Below are 17735 nucleotides of genomic sequence, written 5' to 3' on the forward strand. Positions count from 1 at the left end.
TAGTACAGGCATGTCCAAACTGCGGCCCTCCAGCTGTTGAGAAACTATACATCCCAGCATGCCCTGACACAGCTTTAGCATTCTCTGACAGCAAAACTGTGTCAGGGCATGCTGGGATATGTAGTTTCACAACAGCTGGAGGGCCACAGTTTGGACATGCCTGGCTCAGTAAATGTCCCCCATAGTCTGTATAATTACATATATGTAACACGGAGTCATTAGTCCGTGTAATCAGCCACCGCCCCATGTACACTATACAGTGTGACCTTTCCACTTATAGCCGAGCCTGGGAATGGGGTAACCTGCTCCGCACACCGGTCCGTGATGACAGGAGTCTGGAAGAGATAGGACAGGGAATGCCACCAGCCGGAGACTGGAAAACATGACCTAATCCCCCCTCCTCACTGGAATCATCCACAATGTGCGTAACGTTCCGTCCTCAGTCCTACAGATAACACGGAGTCTGCGTTTCCAAGCATGCAGCCAATCCAGCGCCAGCGACGGTTGCGTTCAGCAGACGTGTCCAGGTATTCCTCACGGCAAGTAAACTCAGGACCAACTCCGAAGCCCATCACCCAAATCCTGCGGGACGCCGCTAGAATCGTCCAGAGGAAATCACGGTCGAAAAGGTCGCTGACCCCGGCATCGAGAAAATCAATAGCTCAGAATGACCCCTGTAAAAAGAACGTCAGCCGTTGCCAGATCCACTTTGCTGATTAGAGGGTACGCTGTAACCGCAGCTGGATTTTACTACAGGAACACATTTTGCTGACTGGAATTTTTAACGCATCATTTATATTACAAGCCAGCGGGTTTTCCCCAAACGTGGCCCACCAGGCACCCCAGCAGTCCAGGTTTTAAGGATATCCATGTTGTAATCAAAATAAATGAGGTACTCATTAAATCACCTGTGCACAAACATGGATAGCCTGAAAACCTGCACTGTTAGGGTGCCTCGAGGTCAGAGTTATATCCTCTATCTCAGGCATGTCCAAACTGCGGCCCTCCAGCTGTTGAGAAACAACACATCCCAGCATGCCTTGACACAGCTTTAGCATTCTCTGGCAGCAAAACTGTCAGGGCATGCTGGGATATGTAGTTTCACAACAGCTGGAGGGCCGCAGTTTGGACATGCCTGCTCTATCTTACACCGCAGCTTTATCAGCCCATACCAGGGATTGATGTTACATATCTGACATTAAATGACAACGTTTATAGAGGAGACGGCTCCTGTTCCGCTGCTCCAGTGTGACAAACCCTTTGTTTGCAGCTTCCTGTGACACCGCTGTGAAATGTTTGACAAGTGCTTGTTCTCAATTTCACTCGTTAGTAAATTGCTTAAGGACGGGCAGATGATTGTCAGCTGAGTGGACAGTAGCTCCAGGCCCTTCTCACGCTATCAGGCCCATCCTGCACACTCCACGTGTATCACAGGGTTGTACGGTGCATGAAGGGGAGCAGATTACGGTGGAGGCGATTACAGGGCAGAGGACGTGATCAGGGAAGCCATTGTTATTATCGGTGGTCTGCTAGGCCGGTCAGGCCATTCAGCTCAGGCTGGGGCCCAGGGACTGTATACACCCATTGTGCAAAGAGTGAAACCCTTCTGACACCTGTGCTGGGTGAATAAACACAGCAGGGAGTGGCTTAAAATAGCCCTGGGAACAAGGGAGTGCTGCTATTTGTAGTACGTGACCGGACAGTGAGAAGTATGAGCACCCCCACTACCACCTGAGGGGTATAGGATATGGGATCCGGTCTGAAGAACGACAGTGTCTAGGTCAACAATGTTTAGGTCGACCACTATAGGTCGACATGGATGGAAGGTCGACAGGGTTTCTAGGTCGACAGGTCTAAAGGTCGACATGAGTTTTTCACTTTTTTTATTTTTTTTTATTTTTTCATACTTAACGATCCACGTGGACTACGATTGGAACGGTAAAGTGTGCCGAGCGAAGCGAAGGCACCATGCCCGAAGCATGGTGAGCGAATCGAGCCATGCGAGGGGACGCGGTGCACTAATTTGGGATCCCGGTCACTCTACGAAGAAAACGACACCAAAAAAAATTTTTTTTCCTCATGTCGACCTTTAGACCTGTCGACCTAGCACGTCGACCTAGAAACCCTATCGACCTTCCATCCATGTCGACCTAGTGACTGTCGACCTATAGTGGTCGACCTAAACATTGTCGACCTAGATACTGTCGATAAAACGAACCACACCCATAGGATATATACAGTCATACAATACTGTGCAAAAGATTTAGGCAGGTGTGGAAAAATGCTGCAATGTAAGAATGCTTTCAAAAATAGAAGTGTTTGCAGTTTATTTTTATCAATTAAACTGCAAAGTGACTGAGCAGGAGAGAAACCTAAATCAAATCAATATTTGATGTGACCACCCCACCCTTGCCTTCAAATCAGCATCAATTCTTCTAGGTACACTTGCACACAGTTTTTGAAGGAACTCGGCAGGGAGGTTGTTCCAAACATCTTGGAGAACTAACCACAGATCTGTGGATGTAGGCTTGCTCAAATCCTTCTGTCTCTTCATGTAATCCCAACCAGACTCAATGATGTTGAGATCAGGTCTCCGTGGGGGCCATATCATCACTTCCAGGACTCCTTGTTCTTCTTTACGCTGAATATGGTTCTCTGAACAGTAGATGGGTCATGGGTGTACCTGGGTCCCACTGGTTTCTGCCAGGTCTGAGCTGATGGCACTGCTGGACATCATCTAATTTCAAAAGGGAAGTAAACATGACGTGTCTTTCATCTGATGTTCTGAGTTGCCCTGGCCAACCACTGCGTCTACGGTCCTGAACGTTACCTGTTTCTTTGCGCTTCTTCAAAAGAGCTTGAACAGCACATCTTGAAACCCCGGTCTGCTTTGAAATCTTTGCCTGGGGGAGACCTGGCTGATGCAGTATACCGACCTTGTGTCTTACCACGGTGTATGACCTGTGACATGAAACAATCTTCCACAACCTCCTTTGTAGCAGAATTTGGCTGTTCCTCACCCAGTTTTAAGCCTCCTACACAGCTGTTTCTGTTTCAGTTAATTACTGTGTTTCAACCTACATATGAAAATGATGATCACCTGTTTGGTATGATTGGTTAATCATACACCTGACAAAATCCCTGACTCTGTGCAAGTGTACCTAGAAAAATGTATGCTGTTTTGAAGGCAAAGGGAGGTCACACCAAATATTGAGGTGATTTAGATTTCTCTTCTGTTCCATTCACTTTACATTTTGTTAATTTATAAAAAATAAATAAACTATGAACACTTCTATTTTTTAAAGTATTCTCACTTTGCAGCATTTATTCCGCACCTCCCTAAAACTCTGGCACAGTATTTTATATACTGGTATTGGTGTATTAGATGAAGAGTAAGCAGCCAGGTGAGTGACAGGACGGTACTACTTACCCCCAAGCAATGCACGCCCTGGGTCACCGACACTCAGCAGCCCTCCTCCTGCGACATCTGCTTGGTTATCTGGGAAATCCAATTCTCCTTCTCACTCCTAGAGCACAGGGAAACACCACAGGATTAACCACACCCTCTAATACTACAGCGCTGACCGAGAAGATGGCGGGACGGGTATCACCAGTCTGCCCCCTGTGCCCGGACGAGCTGCACTCCCCATTTCCGCCACTAGTCCCAGAAGAGGGGACGTTGCACTAATCGGTTATTCCGCACTAACTACCCCGTGTGTTTGTGTAGCCGGGACTTTATAGTAAAGCACATTGGGACAGATGTATTAACCTGGAGAAGGCATAAGGAAGTGATAAACCAGTGATATGTGCAAGGTGATAAAGGCACCAGCCAATCAGATCCTAACTGTTAATTTACATATTGGAGCCGATTGGCTGGTGCCGTTATCACCTTGCACATATCACTGGTTTATCACTTCCTTATGCCTTCTCCAGGTTAATACATCTGCCCCATTATTCATTTTATCTGTCCTCTCTGTAAGATATGAAGTATGGAGTGCGCTTCTCTCCTATATCCAAGCATTCTCCATCACCAAGATGGCCGCCATTTGGTCTTCTGCACATGTTATGGCGCCATCTTGTTACTGTGTTCGATCACCACTGGCGGATACCGCCGTATTACCACCGTTACTCACATACAAAACCAGGTAGGTCCTGTATGGTTCCTCCCCAGCTCCACTCCATCCAGAAAACCTGAAGTGTATAACAGAGTATAGCTGTACGATCTACGTCTGCTACTCTTCATATACACCCAACACCTGCTGAAGTACCTTAGGCTGTTTAGTGCACCCGTGTTGCTATTATAACCTGCACCCCACCCCCAATAGCACGCAGGTATACAAGATACATGTAATAGAACCAGGGCCGCTTACTCACTCGCTGGGGGCCTGCAGGACGATTTCACAGCTCAGGCCGCTGTCGTTCTGTCTCAGGCGCAGCAGGAAGACCAGGCTGGGAAGGCCGAGAGCCTTGGCTTTCACATGGTCGGCTTTCACCTGTCCCCTCACAGCGTAATCCGTCACCAAGAAACGGCCGGTGCTGGGGAGAGAAGGGGGGAGCGTGAAAACGGTGCCCAGGTCTTGTGAGGAATCCTGGCCCAGATTTATCAAGCATTGGAGAGTGATAAATTGCATGGGCATAAAGCACCAGCCAATCAGCTCCTTACTGCCATGTTACAGGCTGGGTTTGAAAAATGACAGTTAGGAGCTGATTGGTTGGGGCTTTATCACCAGGCAATTTATCACTCTCCAAAGCTTGATAAATCTGGGTCTCTGGCGTCGTACAGAGCTGTTTCCTATTTACCACAGAGGGATTTGGAGAGTCAGTCGTACCAGTGTGTTCCGTGACTGGTGTAGTTTGGAAATGAGATCAGTCCCTGAGGGGGCATTTATTATTGAACTACAGAAAATGCCAGGGCTGACACACATACTGCCCCATCCGCCCCCCCCCCCCCCCCCCTACCCCCATATATACATACTAAGGACATTAATAAATCTGCATGGATTATATAATCCCACGGAATACTCCGAACACTTACTCCGCTCTGCAGGACAGGAGCAGCAGATCACTGAGGAGATGGAGGTAAATGGGTTTGCTGTTGAGGTGCGGCCTGTGACCAATTCCCAAATCCTGGAAGCCTATTCTCACTAGTTCTCCATGCCGGATGAGGACACGCCCCCGGGAGACGAGGGGAACAGACTGCAAAAAAAATACGGAGCACCATAGTTACAATGCAGCCTGGTTCTGCGGCAGCGACATTTTATATACAAAGATTTAACCCCTGCATTTCTCTGAACCTGTCCCCAAAAATGTACAAAGCGTCAGCACCAGAAAACTGGTCTTGTTGGATTTCGGTTTGGACATGACAGAACAGGTACGGTCCACATGGAACATTAATGCAAATTTACGAGCACTACTAAATTACGTGCAATACTAAAAGCATCTCAGATGTAACTGCAGATTTCTATCAAGTGGAACACGCTAAGACAAGCCGCCGCCTGGGAGCAAAACCCCACAATTTTGTGTGATAGTGCTTTATTACATGCCCCTCAGTCACCAGAGTGTAAGGGTTCTGGCATTTGTAGTGCTCATCGTGACGGGCAATGACCGTGAGCATCATATGGGATGAACAAAAGTCCTGACCTTAGTGTTCTGGAAATCCATCTGCTTCTCGAGTAAGATCAGCTCCTCAGTCTGCATCATACCTCTCACCCCCTCATTACACTGCGACACAATCTGCGCACAGGGAACACCAGTCAGCCGGTGACTCTGACACCACCGAACAGGTCTAAAGATGGAAACTTGTGTCCACCAAAGAGAAACTTGCTGAATTACTATTATTAGGCTTCTCTTACTTCCTACAGTAACCTCCACAGAGTTAGCTCTGCAGATTTCGTATCTTGGGGCAACGCGATGCCTGGACGGAATCTCTACGCTCACCTGACCAACTGCAGATACAGCGCTTCTGACAGAAGATTCCAACTCCGACTCACTTTGCACCAACCTCAGAATATTCTGCGAGAAGGAGAAAAGCCCATTAGAAGTGAAAAAGTCAGTAAAGGCCCATCTGGGTAGGCCTACGGCTCCCCACCTCCAGCAGGATCTTCAGGCGAGTTATCCGTTGGAATGGGAGGACCAGGAAAGATTTCAGGAGTTGTCTCTTGCACACTGGCTGCTCTTCTAGTTTCCTGAGAACCTGCAGGAACTTTCCATTGTCTCGGCTATCGTGAAACAAGAGATGAGAGGAATGAATGTCACTATAAAGCCCAATGTCTGATTGTGTAGTGTCCAGAGAGACCGTAACCCATACATTATCTCCCAAGAAGAATCTCCTGAGCTCAGGGTCTTTGGGACAAACTAGGGATAGTGTCAAGGCGTCCAGCTCTGAAGACCTCATGTAAGCACAGAAGCATCGGAGATGGAGGATTGGGAGGCATGTGGGGCAGACGTGGTACTGTATATAACATAGGTCTCCTAAGCGCTCACTTACACCAGCTGCTGCATAAGTCTCTCTTGATACATCTGGTTGGTAACGTAGGGAATGTAGACTCGATGGAATTCAGGACAGTGTCTCAGGACCCGCTCGCCAATGTTAGACAGGAATATGTCCCTCTCCAGACCTTCTTCTAAATCCAGCAAGAAGCTGAAGACATCAGAGACCATGAAGGTAATGTAATAGACAATACTAAAGAGATATCGGTTATAATAAAGGCCCCTCACTGACACATACCTCTCACTGACCGCCCGGACACTGGGGAGATTAGAGAACAGTGTACGCTGGTCAGAGATGAAGAGGCATTCTGAGAGCTTGCGCGATTTCTGGAAGTGACCGATGACTACAGACAGGCTTCGCTGGTAGGAGGCCTCCGACGTCACCACCTCAAATATAGCCTGCAGGAAGAATGACCAGGATCAGTGACAAGACCACAAGAACAGCCGGTCAGAAGGGAGAGCAATAGACAAAATACATGCTGCAGATTGTAGACGTCCATATTCACCTAATGGGTTCTAGGCCAGGACTAGAGTAGCGGTAACTAAAAATTAGGACTGTTGGGAATTATGAGGGAGTAATGGAGGTTTGTACTTACAGGGTGGTCCTTGTCCACTAGTTACCGGAGGCATCCTATAAATTCCAGTGACCAGGCTTGAGAGTTTTGAGATGTGCGACTTTTTTTAACCTTTGTTCCTACTAAATTCCAGGTTTGTGACAAGTAACCTATGGTCTGGGTGGCATGACTAGGTTCCTTTATGGTAGGCCATCTAGTTCAGGAGATGGTTACAGAACCTTGCTTTACCTTTAATAACGTTTGTCCCATTTGACCACTGTCTTTAGAAACCTCTTAGTTCATGGACATGTATCCAAAGATCATCATCTCGCTGACACTTACCTCCTGGAGCTGCTTCTGCTGAGGGCTGATTGTTTCTGCAATTCCTTTCAACTTGACTTCTGGTAGCTCCTGCCACAGGGACGATGTGTAATGTTGGGGGCTCACATCACCGGGGTGCACCCCAAGCAAAGAGGAGGAGAATAAGCCAGCAAAAGAGAGAGAGACATCCAGGGAGAAGACAGCCGGGGAGAGGCCGGGGCCACCATTTGTGTAATAGACACAGTAGTCTTGATAAAGGGGCTCTGGACAAAAAGGACAAAAAAATATATATATGAGCAATTATAAACTTTAATCCCAGAAAGCCAAGTTGTGCAATCCCCCAGAAAGGGGATCCGTACTTACGTGTGTGCACAAACTTGGACTTCTTCCGTTTCCATCGACCAGAATCCTTCTTCATTAGTCTTGCAATAAAGCTAAGTAGAGAAACAGAATGATTAGCAGAGGAGCTCAGTTCAATGAATTGATCACGTCTCTCTGAGGAATTGCAAAATAACCTCACCGCTATCCGGCTGCCACAACACAGTACAGAGCTCTACTAGAGCCACCTTAAGTGTCAGGGACAGGTGAGGTCCAAGACTCATTTGTGACCCTCCAACGTGGTCTAAAAGATCTTCTAGACCACAGAGAATAACCATGTGTCCTACCTCCATAGATTTATTTGGTGTTACTACCCCAAGTAGGACTTTTTTAATCTCTACAGTTTAATCTAATGAGAATACCATAGATTATAGGAGAAAAGACACGACGGGTGGAGGAATCGTGTGCTGCAAAGCCTGGAAAATACATAGTGGCCCCTGTAGGCTGGTAATAGGAACTGCACCACAGGAAAAACATTGTCCAAACCTATGAAACCCTAGGCATCTGTAGGTGTGTTACCCCAAAAAGTGAAGTTTAAACTCAGAGTTGTGTAGAATTATAAACATTCCCAAGGTACATCAGCAGTATTACCCCTGTGCTGAAAGTGATGCAGAAAGCTGGCCTAGAACTTATACACTATAAGGTAGCACATATTTGCCCAGCATCACGGCTGGTTCTCCGTGGTCCACACTTATCCCTCTCATACCTGGGTTCCTGGACATCTGGGACTGTGTGAGACGGTGCCTCATTTCCATTCCTCTCCTGGGTTTGTCTGTGGCAGGAGGTGTTGGGAGCAGACTCGGCTGAGACATGGTTTGTGTTCTCCTGGGTGGGGGGCTCCACGTTGTGGATAAAGCGGGCCATCTTACTGGCAGGTGGCTGGTAGAGGGGGTTATTGTAGACTTTGGAACCAGCAAGGTCAGACCCTGTAAGATACAAATCAGGTCCATCTACTATTGTCCACCCTTTTCCTGGGTGGAATGAGTTTATAAAAGGAGTTTGAAACCCATCTTCATGGTGCTGCCAGCCATAGATGGAACCCCAGGTGTCTGCTGGTCAACTCAATCCCATACTCCCAAAGTGAATTCCGCTCACCAGTTCCATATGCAATACGGTTAATGTTTCAAGATTCACCAACCACGAATGGTGAAAAGGAGAGCGTTATTTAATTGAATTAAATGTATAACCTTTGCAATCGGCATATAGAATTCAATATATATATATATATATATATATATATATATATATATATATATATCCTGAGTACGTGGCCTGCACCCATGCCAGGCCTGAGTTCTATCGTGTCTCACTAGTGGCACTTCTGAGTATATAGGACACTGGAATACTAACACGATGGGGACGCAGTATCTGACCTTTGCGTAAACCCACTGAGTAACGTTGCGTCTATCAGTCCGTGGATCTCTAGGCCATACAATGCAGGCATAAGCCGCGGAGTTCTTTACTCTGATCGGCAGCCATTGTTGCAGAGAGTTAATCTCTTTGTTACACAGATCCTGCCTGTATTTGCTTGCTGGCGTGGTGTCCTCCACCTCCTGTGCTGTGCGCAGGATAATCCGGTTATAAAATACTTTAACTCTTCTCTCTGTCATCTTTAGTGATCACATGAAAACACAATCTTTCCTGTGAGGTGTGTTACCGCCACGCTAATCCCACTAATCCATTACATAAACTGTGCAACAATAGGAGGGTCCTTGTAACCTGCGGGAGGGGGCAGGAAAAGACCTTGGTTTTGTCAGGGGGACCATTCCCAGAATGATGCTCCCAGGAGAGGCTCCTATGCTGGGAAGAGGTACAGTTGGCCATTTGGACCCTTTTCTACCCTACATTTGTCAAACTATGAAACAAACACTGTTTAGCGTAACCTGGGTCCCTTACTGCCCACTGGGCCCTGGGTTGCCTAGTGGCTGGTCTGGCCATGGGTACAGTATATTCTGCATTACAGGAACAGAGTGCATATTCTGCTGTGTTATGTCTGGGGGGTTATTTTACCTTCCATGTGGTCCAGGTCTCCCAGGTGCTGTGATGTCATAGGCCGGAAAGTGATGTCATCATGAGACTTCCATTTTCCACTAGAAACATGTTTACCGACCTTCTTGTGCCGCAGTAGGCCGTCCAGCAGCCGCCGCTCTTCCCTGCGTCCATGCAGAGTCACCACTGGCCGGTACGTCTCAGGGCAGGAGGCACACCTCTTCACAGTCACATCCGCCGCCGGAGGAGATTGGGAGTAAATGCATTTTCTGCAGAACATCTCCATTCCTGGGCCAGAAGATAGTACATAAATGTACATCACATAACAGTGCCCCCTACACTGTCACAGGGTACTACACCCACACAGTGTCTACTGAACAGGAGCATAACATTCAACTGCTTATTACACAGAAACATAGAATGTGATGGCAGATAACCACTTGGCCCATCTAGTCTCTCCAGGAAAATACTAAATATATATTTATATAGCCACCTATTTACACAGCGCTGCATGGAGAGTATTTGTCATTCATATCAGCCCCTGCCCCATTGGGGGTTACACCCAGTCTAGGGCTCATTTTGCAAGAAACCAATTAACATACCAGTATCTTTTTGGGAGTGTTAAGGGAATCCCAGGCAGATATTGGGAGAACACACAAACTCCACACAAATGGACCCTAGCTGGGAATCAAACTTATAACCCCAGTGCTGAGAGACAGTAATGCTAACCACTACGCCAACGTGAGTATGAAAGCCTAAGAATTACACACAAAACACATTGATTTTATGTACCAGATAAAACCAGATAGTGAGAATTATACCACTTATAATATTATAGAGGTATATAAAATAATGATACACCTGCAGAATCAGAGCACATACTAAGAACAGGAAAAGTGGTACGCATGCGGAATTACAAAATCACACAACACAAGAAGTGGTACTGTGCGGTTTGTCCCAATGAAAACCCATCCAGGGACAGAAGTTATTTCTGTACCAAAACTGCACTTGAAGCTGGGATTTATCTAGAGTACAAGGCTTCAGCTTGCCCTGTAGATTGTGTGTGCAGGAGCTTTATCTGCTACACTTCTTCATAGGAATGTTATCACAGCACACCCTATGCGCTGTCACAGCACGCCCTCTTGTGGATCTGTGCGGTACTGTCTGTGCCATAGCTTCCATTAACCTGAGTGTGACCGGTTTCTGCCTGTACTCCTGTATGTCCAGGAAACAACAGCCCCAACATGACCGGACGACAACACAGAACTATGGGCTTCTCATTACCCCGGTCATTGCATACTACATAGAGCAGTTGTGTTGTAGAATAAGAGCAGGTGCCGGGCATTGCAATACTACATAGAGCAGTTGTGTTGTAGAATAAGAACAGGTGCAGAGCATTGCATCCAACACATAGAACAATGGGGGTCATTCCGAGTTGATCATAACTGTGCTAAATTTAGCACAGCTATGATCATTCACACTGACATGCGGGGGGGGGGGCGCCCAGCACAGGGCTAGTCCGCCCCGCATGTCAGTGCCCCCTCCCCCCCGCAGAAGTGCAAAGGCATCGCACAGCGGCGATGCCTTTGCACTTCAAGAGTAGCTCCCGACCAGCGCAGCTTTAGCGTGCTGGCCGGGAGCTACTCCTCGCTCCCCGGCCCGCAGCGGCTGCGTGTGACGTCATGCAGCCACTGCGGCCCGCCTGCCGCTCAGTCCGGCCACGCCTGTGTTGGCCAAACGCCGCCGTTTCACCCCCTCCCGCCCAGAAACCGCAGGCAGAGGCGATCGCAGCCCTGCCACGGCCTTCGGCCGTATGGCATGCGCCAGTGCACTACGGTGCCGGCGCAGTAGAGACCCGTTCGCTTGGCTGCGATAAACAGCAGCGAGTGGGTCAGAATGACCCCCAATGTATACAGAACTGCACATACCTAGAGTACCACCAAGCATACTAGATAATAAGCAGTGGTACTGTGCAATTGACATATACACTGTATGTCTATAGCAGGGTTTCCCAAACTGTCCTCACACAGCACTCTGACAGTCCAGGTTTTAAGGATATCCATGCTTGCGCACAGATGCTATAAATCAAACGGATGTATTACTTAGGTCACCTGTGCTCAAGGATGACCTTCTTTAAAACCTGGACTGTTTGGGAACCACTGGTATATAGGATTAAACTGCAGCGGTGTTTGATAAATGACAATCATTTCTATAGTACGTATAATATCATTTACTTATGGTTTTCTAAATAATACCACCTTCAGCTCAAAGCTGGGGCTTGGGCACTGCGGCACGGCTTATTCCCAGGTTACGGATCACAGGTTATACTTCTACCACTGTCACACTGCACCTTGTTCCCGGGTCGCCCCCTTACACACTGATCCCGTGTCTGCCCGGCATGTCACACAGCCAATCAGCAGCTTTGAAAGGTGAAGTGGGTGGTACCTTACACGCCACAGGCAACCGGGCTCCAAATCTCCGTGTAAAAGAGATATTATACAGACAAATCATTAGGAGGAAATTTGCACTTTATATTTAGGATACCCGCTAGCTACATAGAAAAGGGGGAGCCATTCTTATCGATTTATACCTCAGTGACATCACTAGTTCTCAGTGAATTGATGCATTCTCCGTGATGTCACTGGTTCCTAGTGACAGGATAGGCTGCGCTCTCAGTGATGTCACTGTCTCCTACTGACTGGATAGGCCGCGCTCTCAGTGATGTCACTGGTTCCTAGTGACAGGATAGGCTGCGCTCTCAGTGTTGTCACTGGCAGGGCCGTTTTAACAGCAGTGTAGGCCCCTGGGCAAAGCAACGCACTGGGGCCCCTAACCATCTTCCAGCGGTAGGGGTGGGGGGTGCTATCAGCGACAGCTTTGATGTCCCGCATGTAGTAGGGGGTGTTCTATCTTCTGCTCAGGAGTATGACCTGTAATTTCTGATAATTAATCCTTTACTGCACAGATGGGGCGAGATGAGGCATGAGGGTGGACACTAAACTGTAGAAGGGGCATTGGGCTGAATGAAGAGGCCCCGGTACATGACTTCCAGGGTGCTCGGGGGTGTTTAATATGCAGGGGAGGGGTGGATAGTGGCGTGGGCTTAATATTAATCATTTTCTGGTGGGAGGACAGCTTGCTTGACTACACATCTCTAGTTCCTGGAAATAACTTTCAATGGGATAAGAAACTAGAGTCCCACCTGTCAGGAGGTACTGGGGACACCTGTCAGGAGGTACCGGGGACACCTGTCAGGAGGTACCGGGGACACCTGTCAGGAGGTACTTGGGACTTGAGGATCAGAGTTCAGGAGCCAGAGCAATCCATCAACAAAAATATTAAACTGCATACCAGGTGTGTGGAGCTGGAGCAGGGACCGGCTGCTGGAAGGCTGATATCTCTGGTTCTGGGCATAGAAGAGACAAGCTACCAGTGTCCACCAGAAGGGGAGAGTCCCAGGCTTCTGTATTATACCCTCAGAGAAACGCTAAATCAGACAGAACCTAAGATATCTGGCTGGGAAGAGCAATTAACAGGCTTGGATGGAGACCACTGCTTTGAAGTCAAATATCTCTGGTTCCCCATGGCTGATTTTCAAACATCTGGTACCACTGGAAAAAGGGCACCCTCAGCTATCAGCCTAGGGCCATTATACTCCTGGGGCCCTTGGGCAAGTGCCCATTGAGTGACATCACTGGTTCCTAGTGACTGGATAGGCTGCGCTCTCAGTGACGTCACTGGCTCCTAGTGACTGGATAGGCTGCGCTCTCAGTTATGTCACTGGTTCCTAGTGACTGGATAGGCTGCGCTCTCAGTTATGTCACTGGTTCCTAGTGACTGGATAGGCTGCGCTCTCAGTTATGTCACTTGCTCGTAGTGGCTGGATAGGCCGCGCCAGAGCCGGCCCTAACCAATATGATGCCCTAGGCAAGATTTTGGCTGGTGCCCCCTAGCACCACCGCTAGTTCCGCCTCTGACCTTGCACCTCTTTCCCAGCACCACCACCCCTCACCCATAGCAGTCCTTATTTTGGTGTTTGTACCCCCTATATTTTAAATAGGAACAGTTCGCACATTTTGCGTACAGCCCAAAAAGGGGTGTGTTTTTGCTGCCAAGGGGCATGGCCCCACGATAGTAACCCCAATTCTAATTACGCCACACAGTACTGCCACTTTATTCACATTTGATCATGCGATAGTGTCCATAATTCATGTTACATCCCACAGTAGTATCACTTTACCTTATAAACGTTACTCCTCACAGTAGAGCCCCCCTTATTCACATTACATCACACTGAATTGCTCCTTATTCACATTACACCACACCATATTGCTCTTTATTCACATTAGACGACACAGTAGTGCCCTTTCTATACGTTACGCCACATAGAGCACCTCATACACATAATGCCACACAGTAATGCCCCTTACACATATGACACATTATTAATGTCCTTATAAACATAATGCGCCTTACACATTATGACAACCTTTATTAATGCCCTTTTACACATAATGTTCCTTACACATATGCCGCACATTAATGTCTTTATACACATGACACACATAGTGCCACCTATACATTTGCTGCACATTAGTGCCCCTATACACATAATGACACACATACAGTAGTACCCTGTTACACATATGCCACACATTATTAATGCCCTTATACACATAATGACACATAGTGCCCCCTACACATTTACTGCACATTATTAGTGCCCCTACACACATGACACACATACAGTAGTACCCTGTTACACATATGCCACACATTAATGCCATTATACACATGACACACAGTGCCCCTTACACATATGTTGCACGTTATAAATGCATTTTTACATGACACACATAATGCTCCTTACACATATTCCGAACACTACTGCACAACCAACCCACTCACATGCACACAGCACTCACACTGCCACTAACACTGTGACCTCTGCCTCTGCTTTATACAGATGTGTCCTCATAAATCTTACCTCAATGCTAACGTCGGGCAACTTTTTTTATGAAAATGCATCTTATTTTGCATTGCTATGTGGCTAGGATGCACAAGCAGCTTCTGCTGATTAAAATGATATGCAGCATGCCTATATACTGTGTGAGACTGTGGCTGTATCTGCATATGAAATGCTACACACAGTATATAGGCATGCCGCATATCATTTTAATCTGATGCCCCTAGGTGTATCAAATGCCCTAGGCAATTGCCTAGTTTGCTTATACCTATGGCTGGCTCTGGGCCGTGCTCTCAGTGATGTCACCGACTCCTAGTAACTGGATAGACCGCACTCTGATGTCACCGGCTGCTAGTGACTGGATAGGCTGCACATGTAATTGTGATGTAATTGGCTCCTAGTGACTAGATGGGTTGCATTCTCATGAATAAATTAGTTTAGCCAGTGTCCTCTGTGAAATGCTATTTTATATATGAGATAGAGATATATATATATATATATATATATATATATATATATATATATATAGAGAGAGAGAGAGACACACACACATACCTCCATCTACTATATCTATCCATCTCTAGATAGCTCTATATCTGTAGATTTTGAATGCAGGGAATATGAAAGCCTCATGGCTAAACACACCGCATTCTCATTGTACGTCCCTGTGTAGGAGGCATCTGTTCCTGCATGTCGTACACAGGTGCTGATCCTTTTACTGTCTGCGAGCAGCCGGATCTCAGACTATACAGAGTTCTGTTATATATAGGTTTACCATACTGTCCCTTTAAACTGCACACACATGTATTAAAACCAGGTGAGATGCAGCTTGTAGTCAGCCAGTCACAGACCCTGTGTAATTCATGTGCCCAGGTTAGAGGGACAGTATGGTGAGCCTAGCTCTAATAACTCTGGGTATTCATGTAGTTTACGGTCATAATTTATTGCGACAGCATAAACACATACTATATAAATCAGCCTTCCCGCTGGAATCATTTATAATGCAAGGCTGCGTTTACAAGGTGCGACAAGTCTACATGCAAAGTACTGTAATATACTGTACATTGCGGTTACCGATGCTATTTGTTGCTCAGGGAATCAGGATGTGTGATGGACTTATGCAGAAATATGGCAGTGGGCACTGGGAAACTTGTAGTTTTCTAAACAGAACTGTTCTGGCCTCCAAGTGAAAGGGGATCTGTACTACTCACCCTCCTCTGTAAAATAGCGGAGTGCTGTATCTCAGAGGACTCAGTGGGTAAGGTTTAAGCGGTTATTGGGAAGTAACAATTGGCCATGTGTGTGTGTACGAGATTGCTGTTTGCAGGGGGGTTACTGTGCTGCAGATTAAACACCTTCCAGGCCTATGCAATATTACAAATTAATATTGAACCCTTTTTCTTTGTAAATGCCCTTTACAGCTGCCCTGGCCTGAATACCCCAATGAACTCCCCTTGTAAGCAGCCACCGGTCACCCTGTCCCCAGAGCACCTCAGCCAGTTACCTGTCTCCCAGGAGGGAGGGCCTGGCCTGCTCTCAGGCTTTAAGTAACTTCAGTTTGCCGGCTCCAATAAAGACCAGGCAGAATCCAGTTCCCAGTCAGGTATATGTGCCCTGCAGTGTCCTGTCAGGTCATGCATGTTTTCAGGATAGCTTCAGAAGCTCCAATCACTGATCTTAATCCTTTCCCCCTGTGAGGGCTGATAATGAGTCTGAGCATGTCTGCAATGAAGTGTTACCTTTGTGTGGTAATGAGCTGCCAGTTGTCAGGTAATAATTAGTACATTTATTTGCTGCCTGTGAAACTGGAAACACAGGTGTGCTCCCTTCCCTGACACCTCCTACACCGCCACCCGGTGTCCAGACCTGTGCGCTACACCTTCCTGACCTGTAGCTGCTAACTGTGCTGTTTATTTATTGATTCAAGTCAGCGACTCTAGCTGTGGGAGGACTTTTGCAAACCTGTGGCAGCAAGCACCAAGTAACTAACACATGATTTCCAGATCAGGATGCCAGTTCAGTCATTTAAAGCCTGACCCGTATGAAACGGAGCTCATGGCATGAGTACAGGAGGCTGCAGTGTACCCAGCTGACGCGTAGTGGTGGCAGTCAGTGTTACAGACGTAGCTTGTGTCACGCTACACAGGCTCCGGAGCCAAACGGCTTGGTCGCATCTCCACTTGTGGCTGATAGGGGGTATCCGGGTGGCAGCAGGGTATTCGTACGCCAGCCCTCAGATGGATCGTATAGGGATAGGGACACATACACGGGCACATCATGCATCAACATGGGGAGAACATACAAGCACAGATCATGCCCGTATTTTCCACCTTCGCTATTGCTTCCTCCATTAGTCCTAGTTAGAAGATTACCCATGGCCAAGGTACTGTGTGGCAGCAATACTAACCACTGTGCTGCCCAAGCCATGGAGGGAAATGTGGCTGATGTTGGCCACTGGTAGCCCTGCATGTGTGCGGTTACCCTGCCATGGAGCTAGGTGTGACATATGTGACATGCGGAATACTGAGCAGGAGGTGTCCATGTGTGACCAGGCGATGGTCTTCTCATACCTGCTCCAAGTCGCTGGTACAGTCCTCTGCCCTTCCCCACCACAGGCTATGTCCCTTCCATCATCCCACCCTCACTCGTGCCCACCATCGCTACCTGCCAGCCCTTCACTCCCCTCTGTCTGAGGATGACAGGAGTGTCTGAGCCAGCACCGCACCTCTGACTCCCTATCGGAGCCCCCCAGTCCGGCTTTGTCCACACCCCAGGATCTCTGTATGTTCTATCTCCCGCCCCTATACAGGGCTGTTAGATCATCAGTGCCCAGATACTAAGGGGAGGGGGACAAATTAAATATACTATTGGTGCTGCACGCTGCAAAGGGGGGTATTTATTCCTCTCAGCAGCTGGGCCGGGCCCCTCCAACAGCCCCAAGCCCAGGTAGAGTTTTCCCTGATTCCTGTGCCAAAGGGACACTTGCTACCCTGTATATATCCCTCGTAGTCAGACGCCTGGCACAGTCTGCTACGCTG

General features: G+C 47.6%; 1 protein-coding gene across 3 annotated transcripts; it reads right to left on the reverse strand.

Moving 5' to 3' along the window:
* Positions 1–128: 128 nt before the first annotated feature.
* On the reverse strand, positions 129–16285 carry LOC134965741 (rho guanine nucleotide exchange factor 19-like). Of its 3 annotated transcripts, none has more exons than XM_063942085.1 (14): positions 16202–16285; positions 9753–10019; positions 8449–8668; positions 7728–7798; positions 7386–7627; positions 6728–6888; positions 6488–6640; positions 6089–6218; positions 5938–6012; positions 5641–5733; positions 5036–5196; positions 4375–4536; positions 3431–3527; positions 129–674 (listed from the first exon to the last, which is right to left on the reverse strand). In XM_063942085.1, the coding sequence occupies exons 2-13, from the start codon at positions 10015–10017 to the stop codon at positions 3464–3466; spliced, it is 1797 nt and encodes a 598-aa protein (XP_063798155.1). In that variant the 5' UTR covers positions 10018–10019; positions 16202–16285; the 3' UTR covers positions 129–674; positions 3431–3463. The 3 variants fall into 3 exon arrangements, with proteins under 3 accessions (XP_063798155.1, XP_063798156.1, XP_063798157.1); XM_063942086.1 differs by having other exon boundaries at positions 16189–16209; XM_063942087.1 differs by lacking the exon at positions 16202–16285 and adding an exon at positions 15909–16129.
* Positions 16286–17735: the final 1450 nt, after the last annotated feature.

Source organism: Pseudophryne corroboree, chromosome 10 (assembly GCF_028390025.1).
Source record: "Pseudophryne corroboree isolate aPseCor3 chromosome 10, aPseCor3.hap2, whole genome shotgun sequence".
Taxonomy (NCBI): domain Eukaryota; kingdom Metazoa; phylum Chordata; class Amphibia; order Anura; family Myobatrachidae; genus Pseudophryne; species Pseudophryne corroboree.